At 40.2% G+C, this 23,276-nt stretch overlaps 1 protein-coding gene and 1 long non-coding RNA gene across 2 annotated transcripts; one reads left to right on the top strand and one right to left on the bottom strand.

Annotated features, from left to right (window-relative positions):
* Positions 1–687: 687 nt before the first annotated feature.
* Positions 688–11,941, bottom strand: Clec2dl1 (C-type lectin domain family 2 member D-like 1). The gene is made up of 6 exons (NM_001085404.2): positions 11,862–11,941; positions 10,228–10,401; positions 5,916–6,041; positions 4,823–5,001; positions 4,150–4,256; positions 688–3,136 (listed from the first exon to the last, which is right to left on the bottom strand). The coding sequence occupies exons 2-6, from the start codon at positions 10,388–10,390 to the stop codon at positions 3,010–3,012; spliced, it is 702 nt and encodes a 233-aa protein (NP_001078873.1). The 5' UTR covers positions 10,391–10,401; positions 11,862–11,941; the 3' UTR covers positions 688–3,009.
* Positions 8,276–14,209, top strand: LOC102549299 (uncharacterized). Its single transcript, XR_015687042.1, has 2 exons — positions 8,276–8,782; positions 11,882–14,209. It is a non-coding gene; the product is annotated as an uncharacterized LOC102549299 (long non-coding RNA).
* Positions 14,210–23,276: the final 9,067 nt, after the last annotated feature.

Genomic DNA, 23,276 nt, shown 5'->3' with positions numbered 1-23,276 from the left:
ACCTAGGAAGCGCAAGGCCCTAGGTTCGGTCCCCAGCTCCGAAAAAAAGAACCAAAAAAAAAAAATTGACTTCTTTTCTCTTTAACTCTGCATGAGTAAATGTTATACATCTCAGTGAACTTAACTCTTACTATTCTGTACTAAGAACTTAATTCTTTCTTAATGTTTTATTACTTGTACGTTAATGAGCACTAATACCTGGAAATTAACACATGCTGCTTAGCAGCTAGGAATTAAGTGAACAGATCGATTGCTGGTGGTCCTTAAAGAAGGAAAAGAATTAAGATGCTTTATACAGACAAATATGCACAGTCACTTACACTTTCAAACATTCATACACACACATTCTCTCTAGCCAGGCCACACCTTCAGTCATAAGCAACTCCACATATATTCATACATGTTTGCATACATACTCATGCACCTATACACATGCTGCAGAAAAAAATATTAAGCATAAAGAGCTTGTCATTTTTCCCTGTAATGGAGAGTATTTTTGGGAAGTGCCTTGTGCAATGAGTTTTGAAGCATCGAGTTACTCCATTGTATCAAGGTCTACTCACCAAAGTTCCAGCTGACTTGCAAATTTTTCATTCCTTATTCAGTGTCCAGTACTTAAGGGCTACTTATGAAAGTCTAGTGTGTTGCTGTCCCAAGGGTAGAGTCGCATTAACAGGACACAGGGGATGCACAGAAGGCCAATGCATAGTTTATTGAGTATTCCAGCATCTTTTATACAGAAAGCAGAATAAAGATTTCCCATGGTTTCTCATTCCCACCAGGTGCTGTTTACTTAGCAACAGCTTGTCTTGGTTCAAAGAGACCTGAAAGTCCTTGCAGACTGAGAAACCTGTCTGCAGTTCAACTCTTTGGTGTGATACCTAATTAAACCATAAATAAAGTTATTTCTCATGAGTAAAGAAACGGGACGGCCACTTCCTCGGGTCTGCAGCTTTCTTGGCACAGCACCAGGATCCTCTGCTTGAGACAGTCTGCCTGCCCTTTATCTTAGTGTGCTGAGATGAACACAAATCCTTCATGGCCAGCAACTAGCAAGCTGGGAGCAGTCACCTCACGCCATTTCTCCACATTGATTTTATTTTATTTTTTATTTTTATTTTTTTTACTTCACCTTCTAAAGGATTTTTGCCATAAGGTACACATTCAATAAGTGTGTTTATGGGAGCAACATTCATAAACGGTCAATGCTGTCTCCTCGTGACATTTCTCTGCACACCTCACTCCAGAAATCTAGGCCCTCTTTTGGGGAGTCCTCTTGATTTGGAAATCCCTCTCATGTGATGTTGAATTCCCCATGTTAGGAAAAAGGAGACAGTGGTGCTAGTGACTGTTCCTGAAGGATTTTGCCACCAGGGATTTGCATGCTCAAGAAGCACAGGCCTGACCACAGATGTGAGAGACTGGCAGACATCCCAGTGACTTCTCAGTGGGAGCTGTGTTACCAGGTTCTTGATGAGAGGCTAAAAGGTCATTGCCTACACCCAACTGGGATGCCAGGGTGCAGAAATTCTCAAAAAATTAAGTAAGAAAGTAAAAAGACTCGTTTATAACAAATTCTTAGCATACTTTAATTAAAAAGGGAAAACTGAGAAGTAAATCTAAAAGTATTTTGACAAATATTCCTTATTAATTAAATTAATAATACTAATATTGGTTTTAGACCTGTCTAAGTCTCCCTTCATGTTGGTCATTGAATATTATAAAAGAATATTGATGATTCTAAAAGTATTAGAAGACCACAGAACAATAATCATCTTTTTGTCAAGACAGAATCATTTCACAGTGTTATTTGCCCTTCATTTTTTTTAAGACCCCAGTCATTCAAAAATACTAATGGGAAAAAAATACTTCATAGCTAGTCATAAAAGTAGAGGTAATCACCTTCAAAACTGTTCCTGTCTAAAACAAATGCAGGGACAAAAATAGAGCAGAGACTGAAGGAAAAGCCATCCAGTCGCTGGTCCAACTTATAAGGCTCAACACTAAGAGCTAAAGATTCTATTGACCTTGGTAAAAAAAAATAACAAGATTTTAAGGTTTTTGGTGAAAACTAATGCCTGATATATATTTCAACAAAATTGTTTCTGTTGGCTTGTGACTTTCTTTCACATGGTATCATCTTATAAAAAGGCTGTGAGACATACACTCAGGGATGGCGTGCTATTGACCTATAAGCCCTCCCATTATCTGTTACTTTTATCTTTTTTCTGTCTTTTCAGTAATCACCCTCAATCCCCCCCCCTAGAGTATTGCTTGACTCTATTGACTCCAGACCAATGCACCCTCTGATAGGTTCTACCAGCAGCTGACTGAGACTGATACAGATACTTAAATCCATCCACTGGACTGAAGTCGGGGACACCTGTGGAAGGGTTAAAAGAAGCATTAAAGGAACTGAAAGGGATGGCAACTCCATAGGAAGACTAACAACATCAACTGGCGATTAAGTCACCAAAGAAGATTCATTGGCTGGTCCATAGCTCCCAGGTCATATGTAGCAGAGGCCTTGTTGGCCCTAATAGGAGAGGATTCACCTAGTCGTGTAGAGGCTTAAAGTCCAAGAGAGGGGGATTACTCAGAGTGGGATGGGTTGAAGATGGGGGTTGGAGGATCCTCAAAAGTAAAGAAGAGGGGTTGTGGAGTAAAGAACTCTGGAAGGGAGAACCAGGAGGGGACAACATTTGGCATACAAATAAATAAATAAATTTAAAAAAGAGAAAAAAGAAAGAAAGTAGAGGAAACTAATACTGACGTGACTTAGTTTATGTTTAAGACGTGAGATCTAGCTCATACCTGAATACCTACTTAATATAGAACAATTCATGATCTCCCAAACAAAATAGTCCTCAGTTGTCTGTCATCTTAGATGTCACCACACATTATGAACTGATGATGATTTAGCACATTGTTAATGATGCAGGAACTGTAGATACCATGTTCCGTGTTCCTCATGATTGCTAGGACAAACTCTCTACCCAGAACACGAAACTACTGGCACTGTGAGGTGTAGCTGTTGAGCTTGCTACAAATCGAATTCCTCTTTATGTAGTCTCTGCTACTGCTGATCCCATTATCACTCAGAAAACCATGTTTTTCAACTCCTCGGATGGGAAGCCTAATGCAAAAAGAAAGAAAAAATATTTCTGCAGAGTCTGCCATTACATTCACTCCTAAAAATCACATCTCTCTCATCTTCTCCACTTATTTATAGTATGGATTAGAAGCACAGTCCACCAGACTCCCATGCACTAGTTTTGCACCTAGGAATTTATACATCATTAGGGTTTGACTTGATCAGGACACCTCTGTCACTCATCCTTGTTGACCCCTGAAAAGTGTGTACAATGTTCACTGCCACGTTCATGTGAACAGCAGCAGTATATGGCTTCACAAGGGTGATTTTCAGTTTTCCCTCAAACTATTTTACAGATGCATAAAAGTGGAAGAAAATGCACCACTTAGTAAAGTACTGAAAGATCTTATGGAGGTAAGTGGTTCTGTATTTTACCATTCCAGTGAAATGCGTCTGTTCAAAATGGCTGTGCTCACATTCAAGATCTGTCTCCAGTGCTCTTTGATCACAAGAACTTAGGGAGATTCTCAAGGTCCATGGAGTCTCTACTTCTGTGACCAGGTAAAACCATGCAAACAGAGGACTGATAATTCTCAGATTTGCAGTTCTGAAGTGCCTTCCTAGAGATTTAGAGCCTTTGATGCCCAACAGCAGGCCTGGTTACATCACACCATGGAAGTTATCATCAACTAAAGATTTTCAAGAGGTGATGCAGTATCTACCCTTGATGCCATGGTAGTGATAAATATTTGGAGTGAAATAACAATCTCTAAATATGTCAAGGAGATGGCTAACAAAAGGGAGAGGATCCAATTGATTTAAAATTTTCAGGAGGTGGAGTTTCCTAGAGATTGGCCATCGCATGAGGCACACAACCTATATCCAGGGCACACTCCCAGCCGAAGGCTCCATTTTTTTCTCTTCCTTCCCAGTACATGATCATCTTATAGCCACAACACACACACTCACACACACACACACACACACACACACACACACACACACACACACCACAACACATGAACACAGTAGAAGAAAAACATTGTGAAACATACAATTTGTTATATGCAGTATTGTCTGTCCATGTCCAATTGTGTGCTGATGACTCTCTGTGCAGACCGATCCAACAACCCGGACTCCCTTTGTATCTCCTTAAGAAATTCTGTCATAAAACACAAAAAGCCGAGAATGCATGTGTCTCTGTTTCAGATGATCCTGGAATCTCTCCACAGCTTCCTCTAGAGATAACAGGAGGGAGGAACTGAGGGGCACAGATTTGGAGCTGTACTAGTCACCAGTGGTCAGTGGATCCACTTGACATCTGTAATTCTAAAGACCCTCATTTGAACTAAAGTACCCAATGTAACAACATGTTCCTGTGTGGCCAGGAGAGTTCTGGGTTGACCTTCCACTGCAGTTATTAACAGTTGTCTCCTGTATACAACATGGGTCAGCTTAGAGGAAAACGCCCATGACCATGCGGTATCCAGTAAAATGGCAGATCTGACCTTCCAGCTGACTGTGAGCGCTGTGTGAGAGAATGTTTCCTGGATGTCTCAGGGCTCCAGTCAGGAGTCAAGCATCAACCAATGACACGCACTCACACGAGCCCCAGGTCTCCATGTGTGTGGGATGGGATCCTTCCTCATGGTTCAGTGGTAACCTCTCTATCTCAAGGGAGAGCAATATGCAACAGAACAGACAAACCAATCCCTGTCCCCTTCTTACCAGCTCCTCCTCGGTGTCAAATCGTGCTAGCTCGGCCTCTTGTTCCTTACAGAGGGTCTGGCTGAATGTCCAGTTCCTTGCCGTTTCATTAAAATAATAACATTTATTTCCAACTCCAATCCAGTTTCTCGGGCAAGCAGCATAGGTTTTTACGGTGGAGATCTGTGGTGTCTTTTTTACTAAAATGCAGACAATACAAGGAGTCATAACAAGCATGTCTTCTCTCTTTATGGATTACCCTCCTGAGCTCTGCTGTGAGGTGTGAATTGGATTGTAGCTTTCCTAACTGATCTCTAGGAGTCCTCTCCTGAGCATGATGGGCCTTTATCTAAAGGCCTCACACCTCAGGCCTGTGTCCCATTCTCTCTCAGGTGCTCACTGACAGTAGGGCTCCCAGGAAGTGCATTTCTACAACAGCCTCACTCCTGAGCTATGAGTGACTGATTACTACAGTAGGGATGGCTACAGCAGCAGGCACTCTGTATGGACAACTATTGACAGCCAGCCTAATAACTGGGATTGCATTGTCGACTTTACATAGGTAGTGCATACAATGTAGACACATTGCACTAAAGGATCATTCACATACATAAGAGGACAGTGCAAATTTTAATTACAGTATTCTGAACAGTGTGGTACTAAAATCCTATAAATTTATTACTTCAGAAACTTTCCATTTAATACTTTCAAAATGCAATTGAGCTTAATAACTAAACCCATGGGTCATGGTGGGAGGCACTGTATCTTTCTGGCCATATTACTCTTCTCTGTCCTCATCTTTTGAGATTTCCTCTTGTGTTTCTCTGCTTTGGACAGTTCCCCCAGGTGTACCATGTCCCCTGCATCTCTGACTAGATTCTGCTGGATGTCAGCTTCCCAGAGAGGCTGAGCCTGGCCTCCTGTGCACACCACAGCCTGTGCTGTTCCTTCACTACATCTTCCTGCTGGAACCTAAGTCCCCAGAGAACAGGAACTTCCTGTGTGTTTTCTCTGGAGCCCTTCCCACAATGCCTAGCTCACAGTGCTCAGTGAGTATAACTGACAATGTGGATGTGGACAGAGGGACGCAGGATTTGGAGAGTGAGTCACTCACCTGACAATGCAACAGAAAGAGCTACTACAGCTACGCTGAGGACCACGATCACTGCACAGCAGCAGAGAAGCTTAGCAGGAGACTCAGGGAGGATGATTCCGTGAAACTTTTCTTGGAGCATTTCACCTGTAAAATATGAATATAATAAAGCCAATTTCAATAATTTCTTAAGTAAAATAAAATAAAGTCACCCCAAAAACCTGCTTAACAATTGCCTATAAATTCCTGGAAGGCTTCTACCAACCCTTTTAGAGAAGGCACTGGTCTACAAAGGATGTCGTTGGTAGAAAGAAGTCTAGAGAGGATGGAAACAGAGCTTCTGCCAGGGACTCTTCTGGTGACTGAAATATGGCTGAATAGTGAAAGTTCAATAGTAGAGGGAGTGAAGAACCCAGTGAAATGCAAACAACTAAACTCTGGATGTGGATCCGAGAAAAGTACCCTGGTTAGAAGGAATTATGGAAACACTAGAAATAAACATTGATGTTATTAGACATATTAACAAAATCAGAAAACAGGGGAAACTAGAAATATCTCAAAACACAGAGCAAGATTATGTGAAAAATAGCAGTGCATGAAACTTTCTCAGCCTACAAAAGTTATCCATTAACAACAAAACAGTAAGTCCAACTTCAGTCGGCTTCATTCTCAGTGGTGCAATTATGAATGTTTTCTCAGCGATCAGGAGCAAGAGTCGGATGTCTGCTCATTACTCCAGGTAGACTTTTGCCAGGAGGTCCTCACCAGGACAAAGAAATAGGGTGAGGTGTCTGGAGAATGGCTCAGCTGTTAAGATCACTCCACCTCTTCCAGAGAACCTGGATTCAAGTCCCACGACCCACAAGGTAGCTGACAACACTGCATGGCTCCAGTTCCGGGGATCCATTGCCTCTTCTGGCTTCTGTAGGTCCCGGGCATTCATGAGATGCACAAACATGCAGGCAAATAGCCATGTACATGAAAGGAGTTCCTTAAAGAACGAAAGAAGCTTTACACTTCTCAGAAACAGGTGAAACTCTTTCTCCTCACAGATGACATGGTTCTATCTACATAAGAATCCTAACCCATATTCCACGACTACTGGATATAAAAAATGAGTTTACAAAGCTGTAGGATGGGGCTTCACTGGAAAAATAAGGTATATTTTCCTGTCAAGTGGAAATTAATATCATTGACAGTGCTCTTTACAGTAATGACAAAAAAACCATAAAATTACAAATGTAAAATAGGGATGTTCATAATCAGCATAAGAAAGACTACATGTATAGTGATGAAGAAATAAAGATAGGAAAGTTAGCTCAGTGGTTAAGATTTAACTTGTTAACCTGCTGTTGTTGCAGAGGAACTGGTTCAGTTCTAGCACCCACCCATATACCAACTCCCACACCTCTGGAATTCCACATTCTGGAAATCTGACACCTTTTCCTGACCTTGGTGGACACTAGGTATACACATGATCCATACCTGTCTATGCAGGCCAAACACTCGTTCACGTTACATTTGGAAAATGAAAGAAGAAAGAAATCAAGGCAGCTATAACGCTCCATATGGGAACGCTCCACATTCGTCATATGTCAACAATTACTGAACAAGTTTACATGTGCAACAGATTCCTGGGGAATAATTGCCTTCAGAAAAAAAGTGTAATAACACCAAGTTATGTGAAACATACTGTGAAAATTAAAAAGACAACAGAATAGTCAAACATGATTCTGAAAAGGAAAAGGTCAAAATCAGAAAGATCTCAGTGCCTAATCAGCCTGGTGCTATCAACAGAGTAGGCACTGAAACAACACAGCATAAAACAGGACTCCAGAATGACATCAAACACATGTAGGCAACAGACACTTAACAGATGATTGATTTTTAAGCAGGGAAAGGGTGACATCGCTCCAGTGTGTGCCACTGAAACAACCTGCTGACTGACTGCTAAAAAAGGGAAGATTCAAGACTACTACAGACCTTCTGTGGACTTATAGACCCAAGCACAGAGCTTAATATTGTAAAGTCATTTGACTTTTTAGAAAAGTAAGGGAGAATGTTTGGGAACTTGACTTGGGCAAAAATCATCTCAGATAAAAGAGCAAAATCACTGTGTGCTAGCAAGATGGTTAAACATTGATGTTGATGTAGATGTTGAAATAGATCTAACACCTTTTTAAGGCAAAATTGTGCAGCTACTACAAAGCTGTTTGTAAGTGTAAAATATGACACACTCCCATCCTGCTCACATGTCCCCACGCTGGAAAGGACAGCCTGCATTTAAATTTCAAGAAATTTTTATGTGACTATTTGCAGCAGCATAAGTGTCCCTGTATGAATGACACATTTGTGACCATTGAAATATCCCCAAGCTGATGACAAGGTAAACCTCTCAACACAAGAAACAACTGGAATCACATGCCTGTGGGCACCCTTTCTTATGCAACTTTAACAGGACAAATGTCCCATAGGCTCCTAACCCAAAATGTCCATATACTATTTGCCAGCCAGCAAGCTTATGCAAACTTGAGGTCAGAGAGCTACAGGATGAGGTCCCCTTTGCAGTTTCCTTTGAGAAGAGACCCCCAACTGCCACTACTCACTTCCTCCTCTCACTTCTCTATTAGTTTCTGAAAGCTTTCCATAACCTCTCTGTATAACACTTGCTGGTGAGATTCTTGGGAAATTCTGAATTGAGAGCATAATTCTGCGTCAGCTGTGCTGTGGATACGGTCTCTCAGCATGTAGCCTGAAGTGCTTGTTCCTGACAGGCTACTGCTCGGCACTGCACTGTGGGTGATGAGCAGAGGAGGTTGCTCTGACAAGATGGAGGAACTGAGGCAGGATTCTCTGCTCCATGGATCCACTGTACGGCATCTGCAAAGGTGAGTACTTAAGGCTGCAGCAGGGGAGCAGTGAGTGAGTCTCCAATAGACAATGGGGAGAGCAGGGGAGGGGAGAGGGTTGTGCACATATTTTGAATATTATTGTTTTAGTCTTATTAATTTTACATGTAAGAATGCTTTATTTCAGCCTGTATGTATGTATGTATGTATGTATGTATGTATGTATGTATGTATGTGTACTCCATGCATGCCTAATGTTACGGGAGCTCAGAAAAATATGTTGGCTCCCTTGTACTGGAGTTAGGGGTGGGTGTGTGAGCTACCATATGGGTGCTGGGAATGAAACCCCAGTCCTCTGCAAGAGCATTAAATGTTCCCAATGGTTGAGCAAATTCTCCAGACTCTATTTATCTTGATGTTGAATGCATAATATATGTTTTCAAAATTCACAGAAATAAAGAAAAAGTGTATTAATTTTACTAAGTGCAGATTATAGCTTTTAGAAAGTTTCCACTGACTTTAACCATTGCATTTTGCTCATTTTCACAGGCCTAAAACACCATGAAGCTTCTATTACATTAACAACTAAGAAAAAGGATACTTAAGATTAGAAGGCTTTAAGCACTGAACTGTGTGTGGCCTTTGGATTTTCCATCCAAACAGATTCATTGATTCTAGTTATAAAAAGTATTTCTACTTTTAATTCAGCTCAAGTTATCAGAGAAACCCATTAGTGTGTTCCATAAGCTGATTACTATAAGCAGGGTTACATCCCTTCTCCCCCTTTGGCTGAGATCAAGTGTAACAGTGTTACAACACACAAGCAAGTAAACATATCTCTTACGAGGGGCTGAAGGGGTAGAAAGGGAGTACACAATATTTTCTATTACGTGGTATCAGATCCGGGATTCAAAGGTTCAGTAGGATGAATACTGCTCACCGTAATGTACACAATGTCTAAAGCTAGCCCAAGGGATTTTGAAAATAGTCATCACAATGATGAAAGAGCATGATCATTAATTTTAATGTGTCAATCAAAACACCACATCCTACTCAGCCTTGGAACTGTTTGGACTTGCTCACCAGCAAGGGCTGTGACTGGCAGGAAATGAAAAAGCCGCCATTTCAGAATTTCACCATTTTATACATTATTGCTTAGTCACGGGCTCTCTTAAGGGCCTCTGGTATCCATCTAGACCCTAAGCCCTCAGATGTGCCTGGCCTAGCTAAGAAACAATAGTATTACTCATGAGATTTCTCTTTGGGTATTAGTCAGAGGAGAGGAAATGTTAGAGAAGTTGTGCTTCGAGAGAACCTTTTCAGCAAACAGCAGATATAGTAACTTACACCAAATTCAGTAGCTTTATGAAACTTGGCCACTGCTGTGAGGACCGGGTTTCCATTTAGCCCATAGAAAAGTCTGAGGAGCAAAGGAAATCTTTACTTTTGTCAGTTTTCCCACCACAACAGGAGCTCTGACTTACTGTGAGGAATTCTTGACTCGGTGTAACCTGACAATGACTCAGAGGCAGAGGTAGCAGACGGACCACAGCTGCTACTCTGCCTCAAGGAGGTCTGTCCTTCATTCTGTGTAAGGGTCCTGGAGAGGAGTGGAGGAGAATCCTGTAGGTGTGCACTGGATGGCATTTAGTAGGACCCTAGGATTCAAGGGAGGCATGGTTAGATCTCCCTCCTCTTCAGCTTGTCCCCTATCTCTCAGAACAGTGTTTCAGATCATCACAGCAGGTAGGCTGTCCAGTCTGGAGGAGCTTGGCCTGAGATCCTAGGGCTGACACTAGGCCCTTGATCTAGCAATAACTGGAAACTCTGTGCTTCAAGAAATTTGATATTTTATTCCTAAACAAAAATACTAAGGTGTGGGCAGCAGCGGAGGGCATTTGCTGCCCTTGTAGAAAGAGAACTTGCTTCATTCCCAGCACCCAAATAGTGGCTCACAATTGTCTAAGTCTGCTTTCAGGGAATTCAACACTTTCTTCTGACCTCTAGCATGCATGACCAGGAATGCCCATGGTGCACACAGACATACAGGAAAAGCACCCATATACATAAAAAATATTGTTTTTATAAATTAAAGGGGAAGAGAGTTAAAGAATAAAATATAATTATTTTCAAAATGGAGAGGATACAGTTTTAAGTAGAAATCTTCAATGTTCTTTTTTCATTATTTATTATGAACTAAAACTATAGATGGCTTTACAGGTGGGATAAAGCTCACACCCCTACCCTACTGAAAAAAACCTGAGCTATAATATCCAACACTAGGACGAAGATTGTTCCCTGAGGAACATGTAAGGCCAGAAAGAGAATACAACATTCCAGTGTCCTAAAGAAGAGAGAGAATTTTGACATCTTAGAAGTTTGGGGAAGGAAGATACATCCCTTGCTGTAGGAGTCTGAAAAGAAAGGTGGGAGAGATTTGGAGGAAGGGCACATTAGGTGTGGGCTGGGTGGCATGATGTGCCTGAGCCCTTCCAAGGTACTGTAGTCAATCTTCCTGAAATCTAGAAACCTATTCTATTTACAAACTCAAAAGGGTCCTTTTCGTCTGAAGTAGTAGGGACCTCAGAATCATGTATGAGTGCAGGCCATCAAACCAATGGGAGATTCAGTCATTCTCCAAGGGAGAGCCTGGGATCTGAGGGGGATTCTGGGAAAGTGAGGATTCAAACTTAACACTCTACAACACCTGCCACTGCTCTCATGGCTGCTGCACTTTAATTACACTGAGTGACCACAGTAAATCCCAGCCTCACTGTTTGTTGGGTGCAAGTTTATAGCATTTTCTGAAAGTTAGTGGAGTGCAAATTCCAAATACTTGAGAAGAGGATACAACAAGTTTGCTGTTGGTTGCACTTCCCAAACACATTTAAGTAACAAAAGCCATACTAGAAATATACATAGGAAAAATACATTCCTACTCCCTGCAGAGCTCCCCACCCCACCCACCCCAGCCTGCACCTATCTGTAAAGACCCCAGCGTGGTAGACTAACAGGCGTGAGGTTCAGCTCCTTTCATGAAACTTGCTTCTCTCCCTTTAGTTTAGTTTAGTTTAGTTTAGGTTAGCTTAGTTTAGTTTACATTTCATTAAATACATACCGATTTCTCCCATTTCCAAGCAATCTGGCGACGGAGGCTCTGCACCACCTTCTTCTTGCTGAAACAGGCCTCTGATGACTAAAGATATTTGGAAGACAGCCTGAGAGCTTGTGGGTGGATTTTCAAATCAGCTGACCTGGAAGCTGCCAGTGATTGGGTGCCTACCCAACTCTGACCACACACTGCGGAAATAAAAATATGGAGAGGGGTCAGTGACCGAAAAGCATGCTATCCTGTAAAGGAAATAAAGAGAATTGAGAAAGGCTTACAGAATGTACAGTCTCGTGAAGCTCATCATCAGAATGTTGAACTGACTTGCTTGGATGGAAAGATCTCAAGGACTTTCAGTCGGGTCCAGTCAAGAGAGTCATCAGGCTATAACAACTCCCTTCTTTTCCCTACAAGCCCTCCACCCATAAGGATATCTCGATGCCCACATACGGCTTGAAGAAGTTATTGACGAGTCATCTCCCCAATTCCCAAAACTTCGGGAGATTAAAAGTTGTCTTTCTAGAGCATTTAGAAATGGTCATAATTTAACAGGGAGGAATTATCTAGAATTGGTTGTGCAGCCATAATCTCTATTGGTAAAAATCCCTATATTTGTTACTAAGCTAAAGTTATAATCTTTATATTGGTATAGAATTTATTTGATACAAGCTTAAATTTACTTTGATATGAATGTCTTATGAATTTAAAATTAAAATTCATATTGTTATGCTCATGTATAGGCATCGTGCCTATATGACATTTAAGTATAAAAGGCTTATAATCAGTAATTTACTGCTATTAAAAAAACTAATCTAAGATGATTAAAGATAGAAATTAAGGGCCAAATAACAAATTCATGGCTCATAGTTCACTGTTAGGGTATTTTCAAAGTATTCTCTTCAGAAATAGCTGAGAGTCGTAGTTCATGGAAAACAGTCTAGATTTCATTATATAGATAGTTTTATATATTATTTCCTATAGGTGGTTTTCAAAAACATCACAAATCCACAAATGTGACACTTATTGTAATTTATCATTTGTTGAGACATGTGTATCCTGACAGTTCCCCTTAGGTGGATTCAAAGAAGAAATTAAACATCTCCAACTCGAGGTGATGTAATCCATTGGCTATATGGCCACTGGACAGAAATTGTCTGTTTCTTCTACAGACGAAATACTGTCCAAAAGAAGACATATTACAGAATAGTCGACTGATAATTTCTGCCAAGCCAAAATGATCAACCTTTCAAAATTCTACGTTTCAAAAGTCTGTCACATGATCCTAGGACAGAAGGCTGAAGATTTGCTCTCAGATGTTACTACAGGGGACGGTATAAGTAGAAAATTGTCTCTTTCACCTGTCTCAGCTCAGGAAGCCATGTTAGGCTTCCTTTATTTTTAGATAATGTTGGTCATTCTCAGATTTCTGACAGGGTTGAAACTAGTTATAATCTCATAGCCTCCCCAGGCTATTTAACTTTGAGAAGACATATTTAATTAGATATTTATCAGATAATATACAAGCTAGCCAGGGCATAACATGGATTTTAAGCCTTCCTTAAGCTACAATAGATAACTAAATGTTCTGTTTCACTGATAAAATGTTTGACTGGGTGTTAGTATATTTTATACTTTTAAATTACAAAATGATAATAGTTGTACTCAGCTTACATTTGAGAGAAAAGTTTTGTTAATTAGACAGAAAGGGTGAAGTGTAAGTTGATGTCATTATGCAGGTAAAGGCAGACAAGATGAGAGAGGCCTGTCTCTGGACAAGAAGGAAGGGAGGTGAGAACAGAGGTTTTCAAAAGAAAGGGAGAAGCAGGAGAGAAGGGCCGGAGAGAGGAGAGGAACTGAATAAACATGGAGACAGATGTTAAGATTCCTTTCTGCTCAGAGGTAAAGGTTGTTATGACTAATTTTAAGAAATGGGTGTGTACATAACTTTGTGCTGTCTAGATATCCAAATTACACCTTATCAATTAGATCAGAGGTTATTATGTGATGTGTTCTTTCACATGGTGACTTAATTGAGTTCAAGAGAGCGTGTGGTGGCAGGACACACTGGGCCCGCTATGGGTTGGGATTTGGATGCCTGGGTTGGTAACCACCCACCAAGGGAACTGAGAGTGAATGACTCGAAGACAGACCTCCCAGTTCAGAGGGACCCTGAGAAAGAAAGCATGAAGCAGTATGCACGGGAACTGGTCTCAATGATTACGTTTTATTTTTTACCAAAATAGTCATATATCATTTTTATCAATCTGGAAGGAGTCAATAGCTTTTCTTTTCCTGTGGAAATATAGGCATAACCCCTCCCACAGTGTAACACATTTCCCGTTTTCCATTTTGATAAAGGATGTGCAAAAAAAACCAAAAAGCTTTTTTAGTTCAGCAGTTCGCCCCACATTCCAATGTCTTTCTGCAGTCATAGTTTTTTGTTCATTAGCATTTTAAAAGTTTAAGGTTAATAAAGCACTATATAGTCTATATTTTTTTATTATTCCCTTTATCTCTTAAGCATTTCTTTTAAAGTTCAATTAAATCTCTCCACAATTGCTTGTCCCATAGGATTATAGTATATACCTGTAACATATTCTATAAAATGGAAAAAACTGCTTCATCCTATTATAGACATATGCCAGACCTTGTCCATTTTAATTTTTATGGGCAATGTTATAGTGGCTATAACTTCTAACAAATGTATAATTACAGCCTTTTTTGAAGCTAAGGCAGTTGCCCATTGAAATTCTGAATATGTGTCCGTAGTATGATGCACATATATTAGTTTACCGAATTCTGGAAAATAGAAGACATGCAGACCCAAATCCCATGGGAAAGAGAGCTGAATACCCAGAAGTGCAGACGATCCTAACACAGCAGGACAGACTGCCACTTCTGCACACCTCTGCCCACATCGCTGCCCAAGAGGAAACTGCATAGGGCTTCAGGACACAGGAATATAGGAACAGTCAGCTGCCTGTACCTGCGGTTCTGGTCTGTGCCCAAACTGAACTGAACTGAACCGGTCAAAGAGCTCCCTGAACCCAAATCCCATGGGAGAGAGAGTTGGACACTCAGAAGTGCAGACCCTCCGGAAAAATCAAAGGAGACTACCCTCTGCCCACATTTCCAACCAAATAGGAAAGCTCCTAGTGTCAGTTGTGGCCTCTGGGTGCAAGGAGCTAGAAGCAATCAGGGGCAGGACCCTTCTGATTCCTGCCTGCACCCAGAGCTGAAAGACAGCCACCAGGAGTAACTACACACCTGAGAGCAGAGCACCTGTTCTCAGAAATGGCTGAAAGAAAACAGTTCTATAGGAATGCTGACACAGAAGCCTAAAGGAGGGTCAAGCCACTGTCAGAAACAGCAAAACAAGCTAACACCAGAGGCAACCCAATGGTGAAAGGCAAGCGCAGGAATCTAAGCAACAGAAACCAAGATTGTTTGGCATCCTCAGAGCTCAGTTATCGCACCAAAGAAAGTACTGGATATCCAAACACACTGGAAAAGCATAGTTTAGTTTTAACATCACATTTTGTGATAATGATTGTGGACTTTAAGAAGAACATAAATAAGTTTCTTAAAGGAATGCAGGACAACACAAGTAAACAAGTAGAATCCCTTAAAGAGGAAACACAAAAATCCATGAAAGGATTGCAGGAAAACACAACCAAACATGTGAAGGAATAGAACAAAACAATCCAGGATTTAAAAATGAAATTAGAAACAATAAAGAAAGCATAAAGGGAGACAACTCAGGAGATAGAAAAACCTAAGGAAGAGATCAGGAGTCATAGATACAAGATTCACCAACAGAATACAAGAGATAGAAGAGAGAATCTCAAAGGCAGAAGATACCATAGAAAACATTGACACCACTCTCAAAGATAATGTAAAACGCAAAAAGCTCCTAGCCCAAAACATCCAGCAAATCCAGGACACAATGAGAAGATCAAACCTAAGGAAAGTAGGAATAGAAGAGGGTGAATACTCCCAGCTTAAAGTAAATATATTCAACAAAATTATAGAAGAAAACTTCCCTAACCTAAAGAAAGAGATGCCAATAAACATACAAGACCCTACAGAACTCCAAAAAGATTGGACCAGAAGAGAAATTTCTCCCATCGCATAATAGTCAAAACACCAAATGCACAAAACAAAGAAAGAATATTAAAAGCAGTAAGGGGAAAAGGTCAAGTGACATATAAAGGTGGACCTAGAAGAATTACACCAAACTTCTCACCAGAGACTATGAAAGCCAGAAGATCATGGACAGATGTCATACAGACCCTAAGAGAACACAAATACCAGCCTGGGCTACTATAACCAGCAAAACTCTTAATTAACATGGAGAAACCAAGATACTCCATGACAAAACCAAATTTACATAATATCTTTCTACAAATCCAGACCTACAAAGGATGATAGATGGAAAACTCAAACACAAGGAGAGAAACTACACCATACAAGGAGCAATAATGTAATCTCTTTGCCATGAAACCAAAAGAAAGACAAACACACATAATTCCACATCTAACAATGAAAATGACAGGAAGCAACAATCACTATTCCTTAATATCTCTCAACATCGATGGAATTGATTCCCCAGTAAAAAGACATAGACAAACAGAATGGATATGTAAAGAAGAGCCAGCATTTTGGTGAATACAGGAAACACACCTCAGAACACAGACACTACCTCAGAGGAAAAGGCTGGAAAACCACTTTCCAAGCAAATGGTCGCAAGAAACAAGCTGGAGTTGCCATTCTAATATTGAATAAAATTGAATTTCAACCAAAAGTCATCAAAAAAGATAAGGAAACACACTTCATATCCATCAAAGGAAAAACTAACCAAGATAAACTCTCAATCCTAATTATCTATGCTCCAAATGCAAGGGCACCTACATTCATAAAAGAAACCTTACTAAAGCTGAAATCACACATTCCACCTCACACAATAATAGTGAGATTTCAACACCCTATTCTCATCAATGGACAGATCATGGAAAGAGAAATTACACAGAGACATGGAGTAACTAACGGAAGTTATGAAACTAATGGATATATCAGGTATTTATAGAACGTTCCATGCTAAAACAAAAGGATATACCTTCTCAGCGCTTCATGGAACCTTCTCCAAAATTGAACATATAATTGGTCACAAAACAGGCCTCAACAGATACAGGAAGATAGAAATAATGCCATGCATCTTATCAGATCATTACGGACTAAGTCTGGTCTTCAATAACAACAATAATGACAGAAAGCCCACATATACATGGACTTGGAACCATGCTCTACTCAGTGAAACATGGTCAAGGAAGAAATAAAAAAAATTAAAGACTTCTCAGAATTTAATGAAAATGAAGATACGACATACCCAAACTTATGGGACACAATGAAAGCAGTTCTAAGAGGAAAACTCATAGCTCTAAGTGCCTACAAAAAGAAACAAGGTAGAGCATATGTCAGCAACTTGACAGCACACCTGAAGCTCTACTACAAAAAGAAACAAATACACCTGAGAGGAGTAGAAGGCAGGAAATAATCAAAGTCAGAGCTGAAATCAACCAAGTAGAAGCAAAAAGGACTATACAAAGAATCAACAAAACCAGGAGCTGGTTCTTTGAGAAAATCAACAAGATAGATAAACTCTTAGCCAGACTAAGCAGAGGACACAGAGAGTGTATCCAAATTAACAAAATCAGAAATGAAAAGAGAGAGAAAACAACAGAATCTGAGGAAATTGAAAAAAATTATCAGCTCCTACTACAAAAGCCTATATTCAACAAAAGTGAAAAATCTGGAGGAAATGTACAATTTTCTAGACATATACCAGTACCAGAGTTAAATCAGGAACAAATAAACAATCTAAACAACCCCTTAACTCTTAAAGAAATAGAAGCAGTTATTAAAAGTCTCCCAACCCAAAAGAGCCCAGGTCCAGACGGGTTTAGTGCAGAATTCTATCAGACCTTCATAGAAGACCTAATACCAGGGCTGTCCAATCTATTCCACAAAATAGAAACAGACTGAGCATTACATAATTCCTTCTATGAAACCACAATTACACTTATATCAAAACCACACAAAGACCCAACAAAGAAAGAGAACTTCAAGCCAATTTCCCTTATAATATTGACTCAAAAATACTCAAAAAAATTCTTGTAAACCGAATCCAAGAACACATCAAAACAGTCATCCATCATGATCAGGTAGGCTTCATCCCAAGAATGCAAGGATGGTTTAGTATATGGAGATCCATCAAGGTAATCCACTATATAAAAATCTCAAAGATGAAAACCACATGATCATTTCATTAGATGCTAAGAAAGCATTTAACGGAATTCAACACCCCTTCATGATAAAAGTCCTGGAAAGATCAGGAATTCAAGGCCCATATCTAAACATAGTAAAAGCAATATACAACAAACCAGTAGCTAACATCTAACTAAATGGAGAGAAACTTGAAACAATCCCACTAAAATCAGGGATGAGACAACATTGCCCACTTTCACCCTTCGTATTCAATATAGTACTCAAAGTCCTAGCCAGAGCAATCAGATAACAAAAGGAGGTCAAAGGATACAAATTGGAAGGGAAGAAGTCAAAATATTTCTATTCACAGAAGATATGATAGTATACTTAAGTGACCTCAAAAGTTCTACCAGAGAAGTACTAAACCTGTTAAACCACTTCAGCAAAGTGGCTGGACATAAAATTAACTCAAACAAATCAGTAGCCTTCATCTACTCACAGGAAAAAGCAGGCTGACAAAGAAATTAAGGAAATGACACCCTTCACAATAACCACAAATAATATAAAATACCTTGGTGAGACTCTAACCAAGCAAGTGAAAGATCTGTATGACAAGAACTTCAAGTATCTGAAGAAAGAAATTGAAGAAGATCTCAGAAGATGGAAAGATCTCCCATGCTCATGGATTGGCAGGATTAATATAGTAAAATGGCCATTTGGCCAAAAGCAATCTACAGATTCAATGCAATCCCTATCAAAATTCATACTCAATTCTTTATAGAGGTAGAAAGATCAATTTGCAAATTCATTTGGAATAACAAAAAATCCAGGATAGCAAAAACTATACTCAACAATTAAAGAACTTCTGTGGGAATCACCATTACTGACTTCAAGCGGTATTATAGAGTAATAGTCATAAAAACTATATGGAATTAGTACAGAGATAGACAGATAGATCAGTGGAACAGAACTGGAGACCCAGAATGAACCCACACACCTATGGTCACTTGATCTTTGACAAAGGAGCTAAAACCATACAATGGAAGAAAGATAGCATTTTCAACAAATGGTGCTGGTTCAACTGGAGGTCAGCATATAGAAGAATGCAAATTGATTCATTCTTATCACCATGTACAAAGCTTAAGTCCAAGTGGATCAAGGACCTCCACATCAAACCAGACACACTCAAACTAATAGAAGAAAAACTAGGGAAGCATCTGGAACACATAGGCACTGGAAAAAATTTCCTGAACAAAACACCAATGGCTTATGTTCGAAGATCAAGAATCAACAAATGGGACCTTATAAAATGCAAAGCTTCTGTAAGGCAAAGAACCCTGTCATTAGAACAAAATGGCTACCAACAGATTGGGAAAAGATCTTTACCAAACCAACAACTGATAGAGGCCTAATATCCAAAATATACAAAGACTCCAGAGAGCCAAATAACCCTATTAAAAAGTGGGGTACAGAACTAAACCAAACATTCTCAGCTGAGGAATATAGACTGGCCAAAAAGCACCTAAAGAAATGTTCAACATTCTTAGTCATCTGAAAAATGCAAATCAAAACAACCCTGAGATTCCACCTCACACCAGTCAGAATGACTAAAATAAAAAAACTCAGGTGACAGCAGATGCTGGCGCGGATATGGAGAAAAAGGAACACTCCTCCATTGTTGGTGTTATTGCGAACTGGTACAACCACTCTGGAAATCAGTCTGGAGCTTCCTCAGAAAATTGGACATTCCACTACCTTTGGCCCCAACTATACCTCTCCAGGGCATATACCCAAAAGATGCTCCAACATACAACAAAGACACATGCTCCACTATGTTCATAGCAGCCCTATTTATAAGAGCCAGAAGCTGAAAGGAAACCAGATGCCCTTCAACAGATTGATGGATTCAAAAAATGTACATCTACACAATGGAGTACTACTCAGCTATCAGAAACAATGATTTCATGAAATTCATAGGCAAATGGAATGAACTGGAAAATACAATCCTGAGTGAGGTAACCCAATCACAGAAAAACACACTTGGTATGCACTCATTGATAAGTGGGTATTAGCCCAAATACCCAAGATTCAATCCACAGACCACAGGAAGCTCAAGAAGAAGAATGACCAAATTGAGGATGCTCCCACTACTTCTTAAAAGGGGGAAAATCCCATAGGAGGGGATATGGAAGTAAAGTTTAGAACAGTGACTGAAGGAATGGCCATTCAGAGCCTGCTCCACAAGTGGCCCATGTGGCCCATATATATACAGCCACCAAAACTAGATAAGATTAATGAAGCTAAAAAGTGCATGCTGAAAGGGACCGGATATACATCTCTCCTGAGAGACACATCCAGAGAATGTAAAATTCAGAGGTCCCACTGACCTAAGAACAGAACCCAGAACCCCCTTGGGGGTAATTAGAGCAAGGATTGAAAGAGCTGAAGGAGCTTGCAACCTCATAAGAACAACAATGCCAACCAACCAGAGCTTCCAGGGACTAAACCTGAAAATACTGAAAAACTATACATTTACTGACCCAGGCCTCCAACTGCATATGTAGCAGAGAATAGCCTTTTTGGAGTGCCAGTGGAAGGGGAATCCCTTGGTCCTGCCAAGATTGGAACCCCAGTGCAGGAGACTGTCTGGGGTGGGGGTGATAATGGGCGTGGATGGGGGGGGAAACCCATATGTGGGAGGGGGAGGGAATGTGGACTTATGGACAGGAAACCAGGAGAGGGAATAACATTTGAAACGTAAGAAATATATCTAATTTAAAAAAAAACAATAAAAATATAGAGGGGAAATATTAATAAAAATCTCCTCTTGATAGGCCATGAAAAAAATAATGCTAATAAATAAAGACCTCCTCTGGCTGCATCAGTCACACTTTGTAGTAAAGTTCTAGATCCATGCCACACAATTTATCAGCTAGTATTTTAGCAATATTAGATGCATTGTCAGCTTTGTGTTTTCTTTATATTCCTGTCCACATCAAGTTACAGTGTGCTCTATTTACCATATACATTCTCAACCAAGTAATTTAACAAACACAAGCTGTCTAACTCAGATTATGCTCAAGAGATACTGCTGTCAATCTTGTTAGATGTTCGCTAATGTATTAATATTTAAGCTTATGACATACAGACTCCCCAAGGCTGACAGTTACCCCCAGGTCTCAGAGAAGATAATGGACATGGCTACAAGAAACTGATTGGATTGTGATATGATGACCACTAAAAAACACCAACATTGGCCTGCCCAGGCTTGGTCTAAACTGTGGACAAAACTGGAAACCCTGAGAGTCAAATGACTCTTATTGCCTAAGTCGAGGTGAGTCATTTCTCATTTCACACATACCAATCCCACATCGAAAAAGTTTCTCATCTTCTGGGCTTGGTGCCCAGATGGACTCCACCAAAGTTGGCATGGAGACCACAGGGACCTGGTAACTGTTTAGGTAGTGGGCTATACAGGAACTCTGTCATTTTTTAATTAATACATGACTCCTAGATTATAATTTACTCTTCCCCAGATTACTGACTCATTGACAGCTATGGTACCTGTAGCTTGACAACAAGAAAAGAGACCTAGCTCCTTGTCTCTAATGTAATCCACTACTATAATTACTCACTAATAAATTTATTAACTAGCTTAGACTGCCAGATTTCTTACAGACTTCACAATGAACGATACACAAGTTGGGATGTAAGCTTTCACAGTTGAAACTGAATACTTCCTTACCTAAACTCAGTTTCCACCAATTAAACACTTCATATTTCCTCTTCTTGCTATGCCTCTGTCCTAACATTATTCGTGTTCTTATATATTTGCCTAACCTTAATAAAACATTCCACTATACCATCTAACTATATAATCACAAATTCAAATTTAAAGTTTTCTTTGATGGTCAGTTACCTAAAATATGATCACTGTCCTCATTAATCTGGTAAATAAAAGTTCCAGAATGTGTAATTTAGCAATTACATTCACATGTTAAATTCCCAACCCACAACATCTACACAACAAATTCACTGCCAATTAAAGATTTAAACTGCCCTCCTAGACAAGACAAAATCGACCCAGACCCGAAGGATCTGGATCATCCTGCTCTGTTGTCCCCATCTTGATTTTTTGCTTCCCCTCCTCCTCCCTCCATCCTAGATTTCTCCACCTATGATTCCTTCTCATCCAATGATAGGCTGTGCCTTATCCTGGACCCACCCTGCTGCCTAATGACATCATCCTATACAGGTTCCACAGACCTTGACAGCACGGAAACATCCAACTCTCCTAAGACTGGAACAACATTCCCATACCCATTTTCCTGTTTCCTAGAGACATGTTTCCCCAAAGCCAACAAGAGGTAACTACAGATCATGACTACATTATTCCTGCTAAACCATCACCTCTTTCTGATTTTTTTGTGTTTAAATTAAACTAAAATGGTGGAATGTAAGCATTTTTTCTCGGTTCCATCTGACAGATACCTGGCAACAGCCAGGTGTGCCTGACTCACAATGAAAGGGATGAAAGGGGCTGCTTGCCCCCATCTCTCTCTCTCTCTCTCTCTCTCTCTCTCTCTCTCTCTCTCTCTCTCTCTCTCTCTCTCTCTCTCTCTCTCCCCCCTCTCTCCCGTTCCTTCTCTGTCTCCTTGTTCCTGCTTCCCCTCTCTCCCTTCTCTCCTCCCCCTCTCTATCCAAGTGTTCATGGTGGCCTTCCTCTCCTCTCCTCCTCTCCTCTCCTCTCCTCTCCTCTCCTCTCCTCTCCTCTCCCTCTCCTCTCCCTCTCCTCTCCCTCTCCTCTCCCTCTCCTCTTCCTCTCCTCTTCCTCTCCTCTCCATCTTCCTTTCTCTCTTAGCCTTGCTTTGTCTCTACTACCTTCTCAACTCCCCTCTCCATGCCCTGAATAAATTCTGTACTATACCTTTGTGTGCCTTGTCCCTCAGGGGAAGGGATGCCTCAGCATGGAATCATGGAGGCACTGCTTTCCCCCACACCTAATTACACATTAATGAAACATATTCCATCTCTCCTGATCTTTTTATAAAACACAAGTAGTCCCCAAACCTGAGCTTATATACAGGTAACCACACATGACTACATTGTTTTACAAGCATTACTGAATATGAAGTAAAATTAAATAATACACTATTATTA

Source organism: Rattus norvegicus, chromosome 4 (assembly GCF_021556685.1).
Source record: "Rattus norvegicus strain SHRSP/BbbUtx chromosome 4, alternate assembly SHRSP_T2T, whole genome shotgun sequence".
Taxonomy (NCBI): domain Eukaryota; kingdom Metazoa; phylum Chordata; class Mammalia; order Rodentia; family Muridae; genus Rattus; species Rattus norvegicus.
Note: the sequence above shows the minus strand (reverse complement) of the source record. Positions and strands in the feature narration are given on the sequence as shown.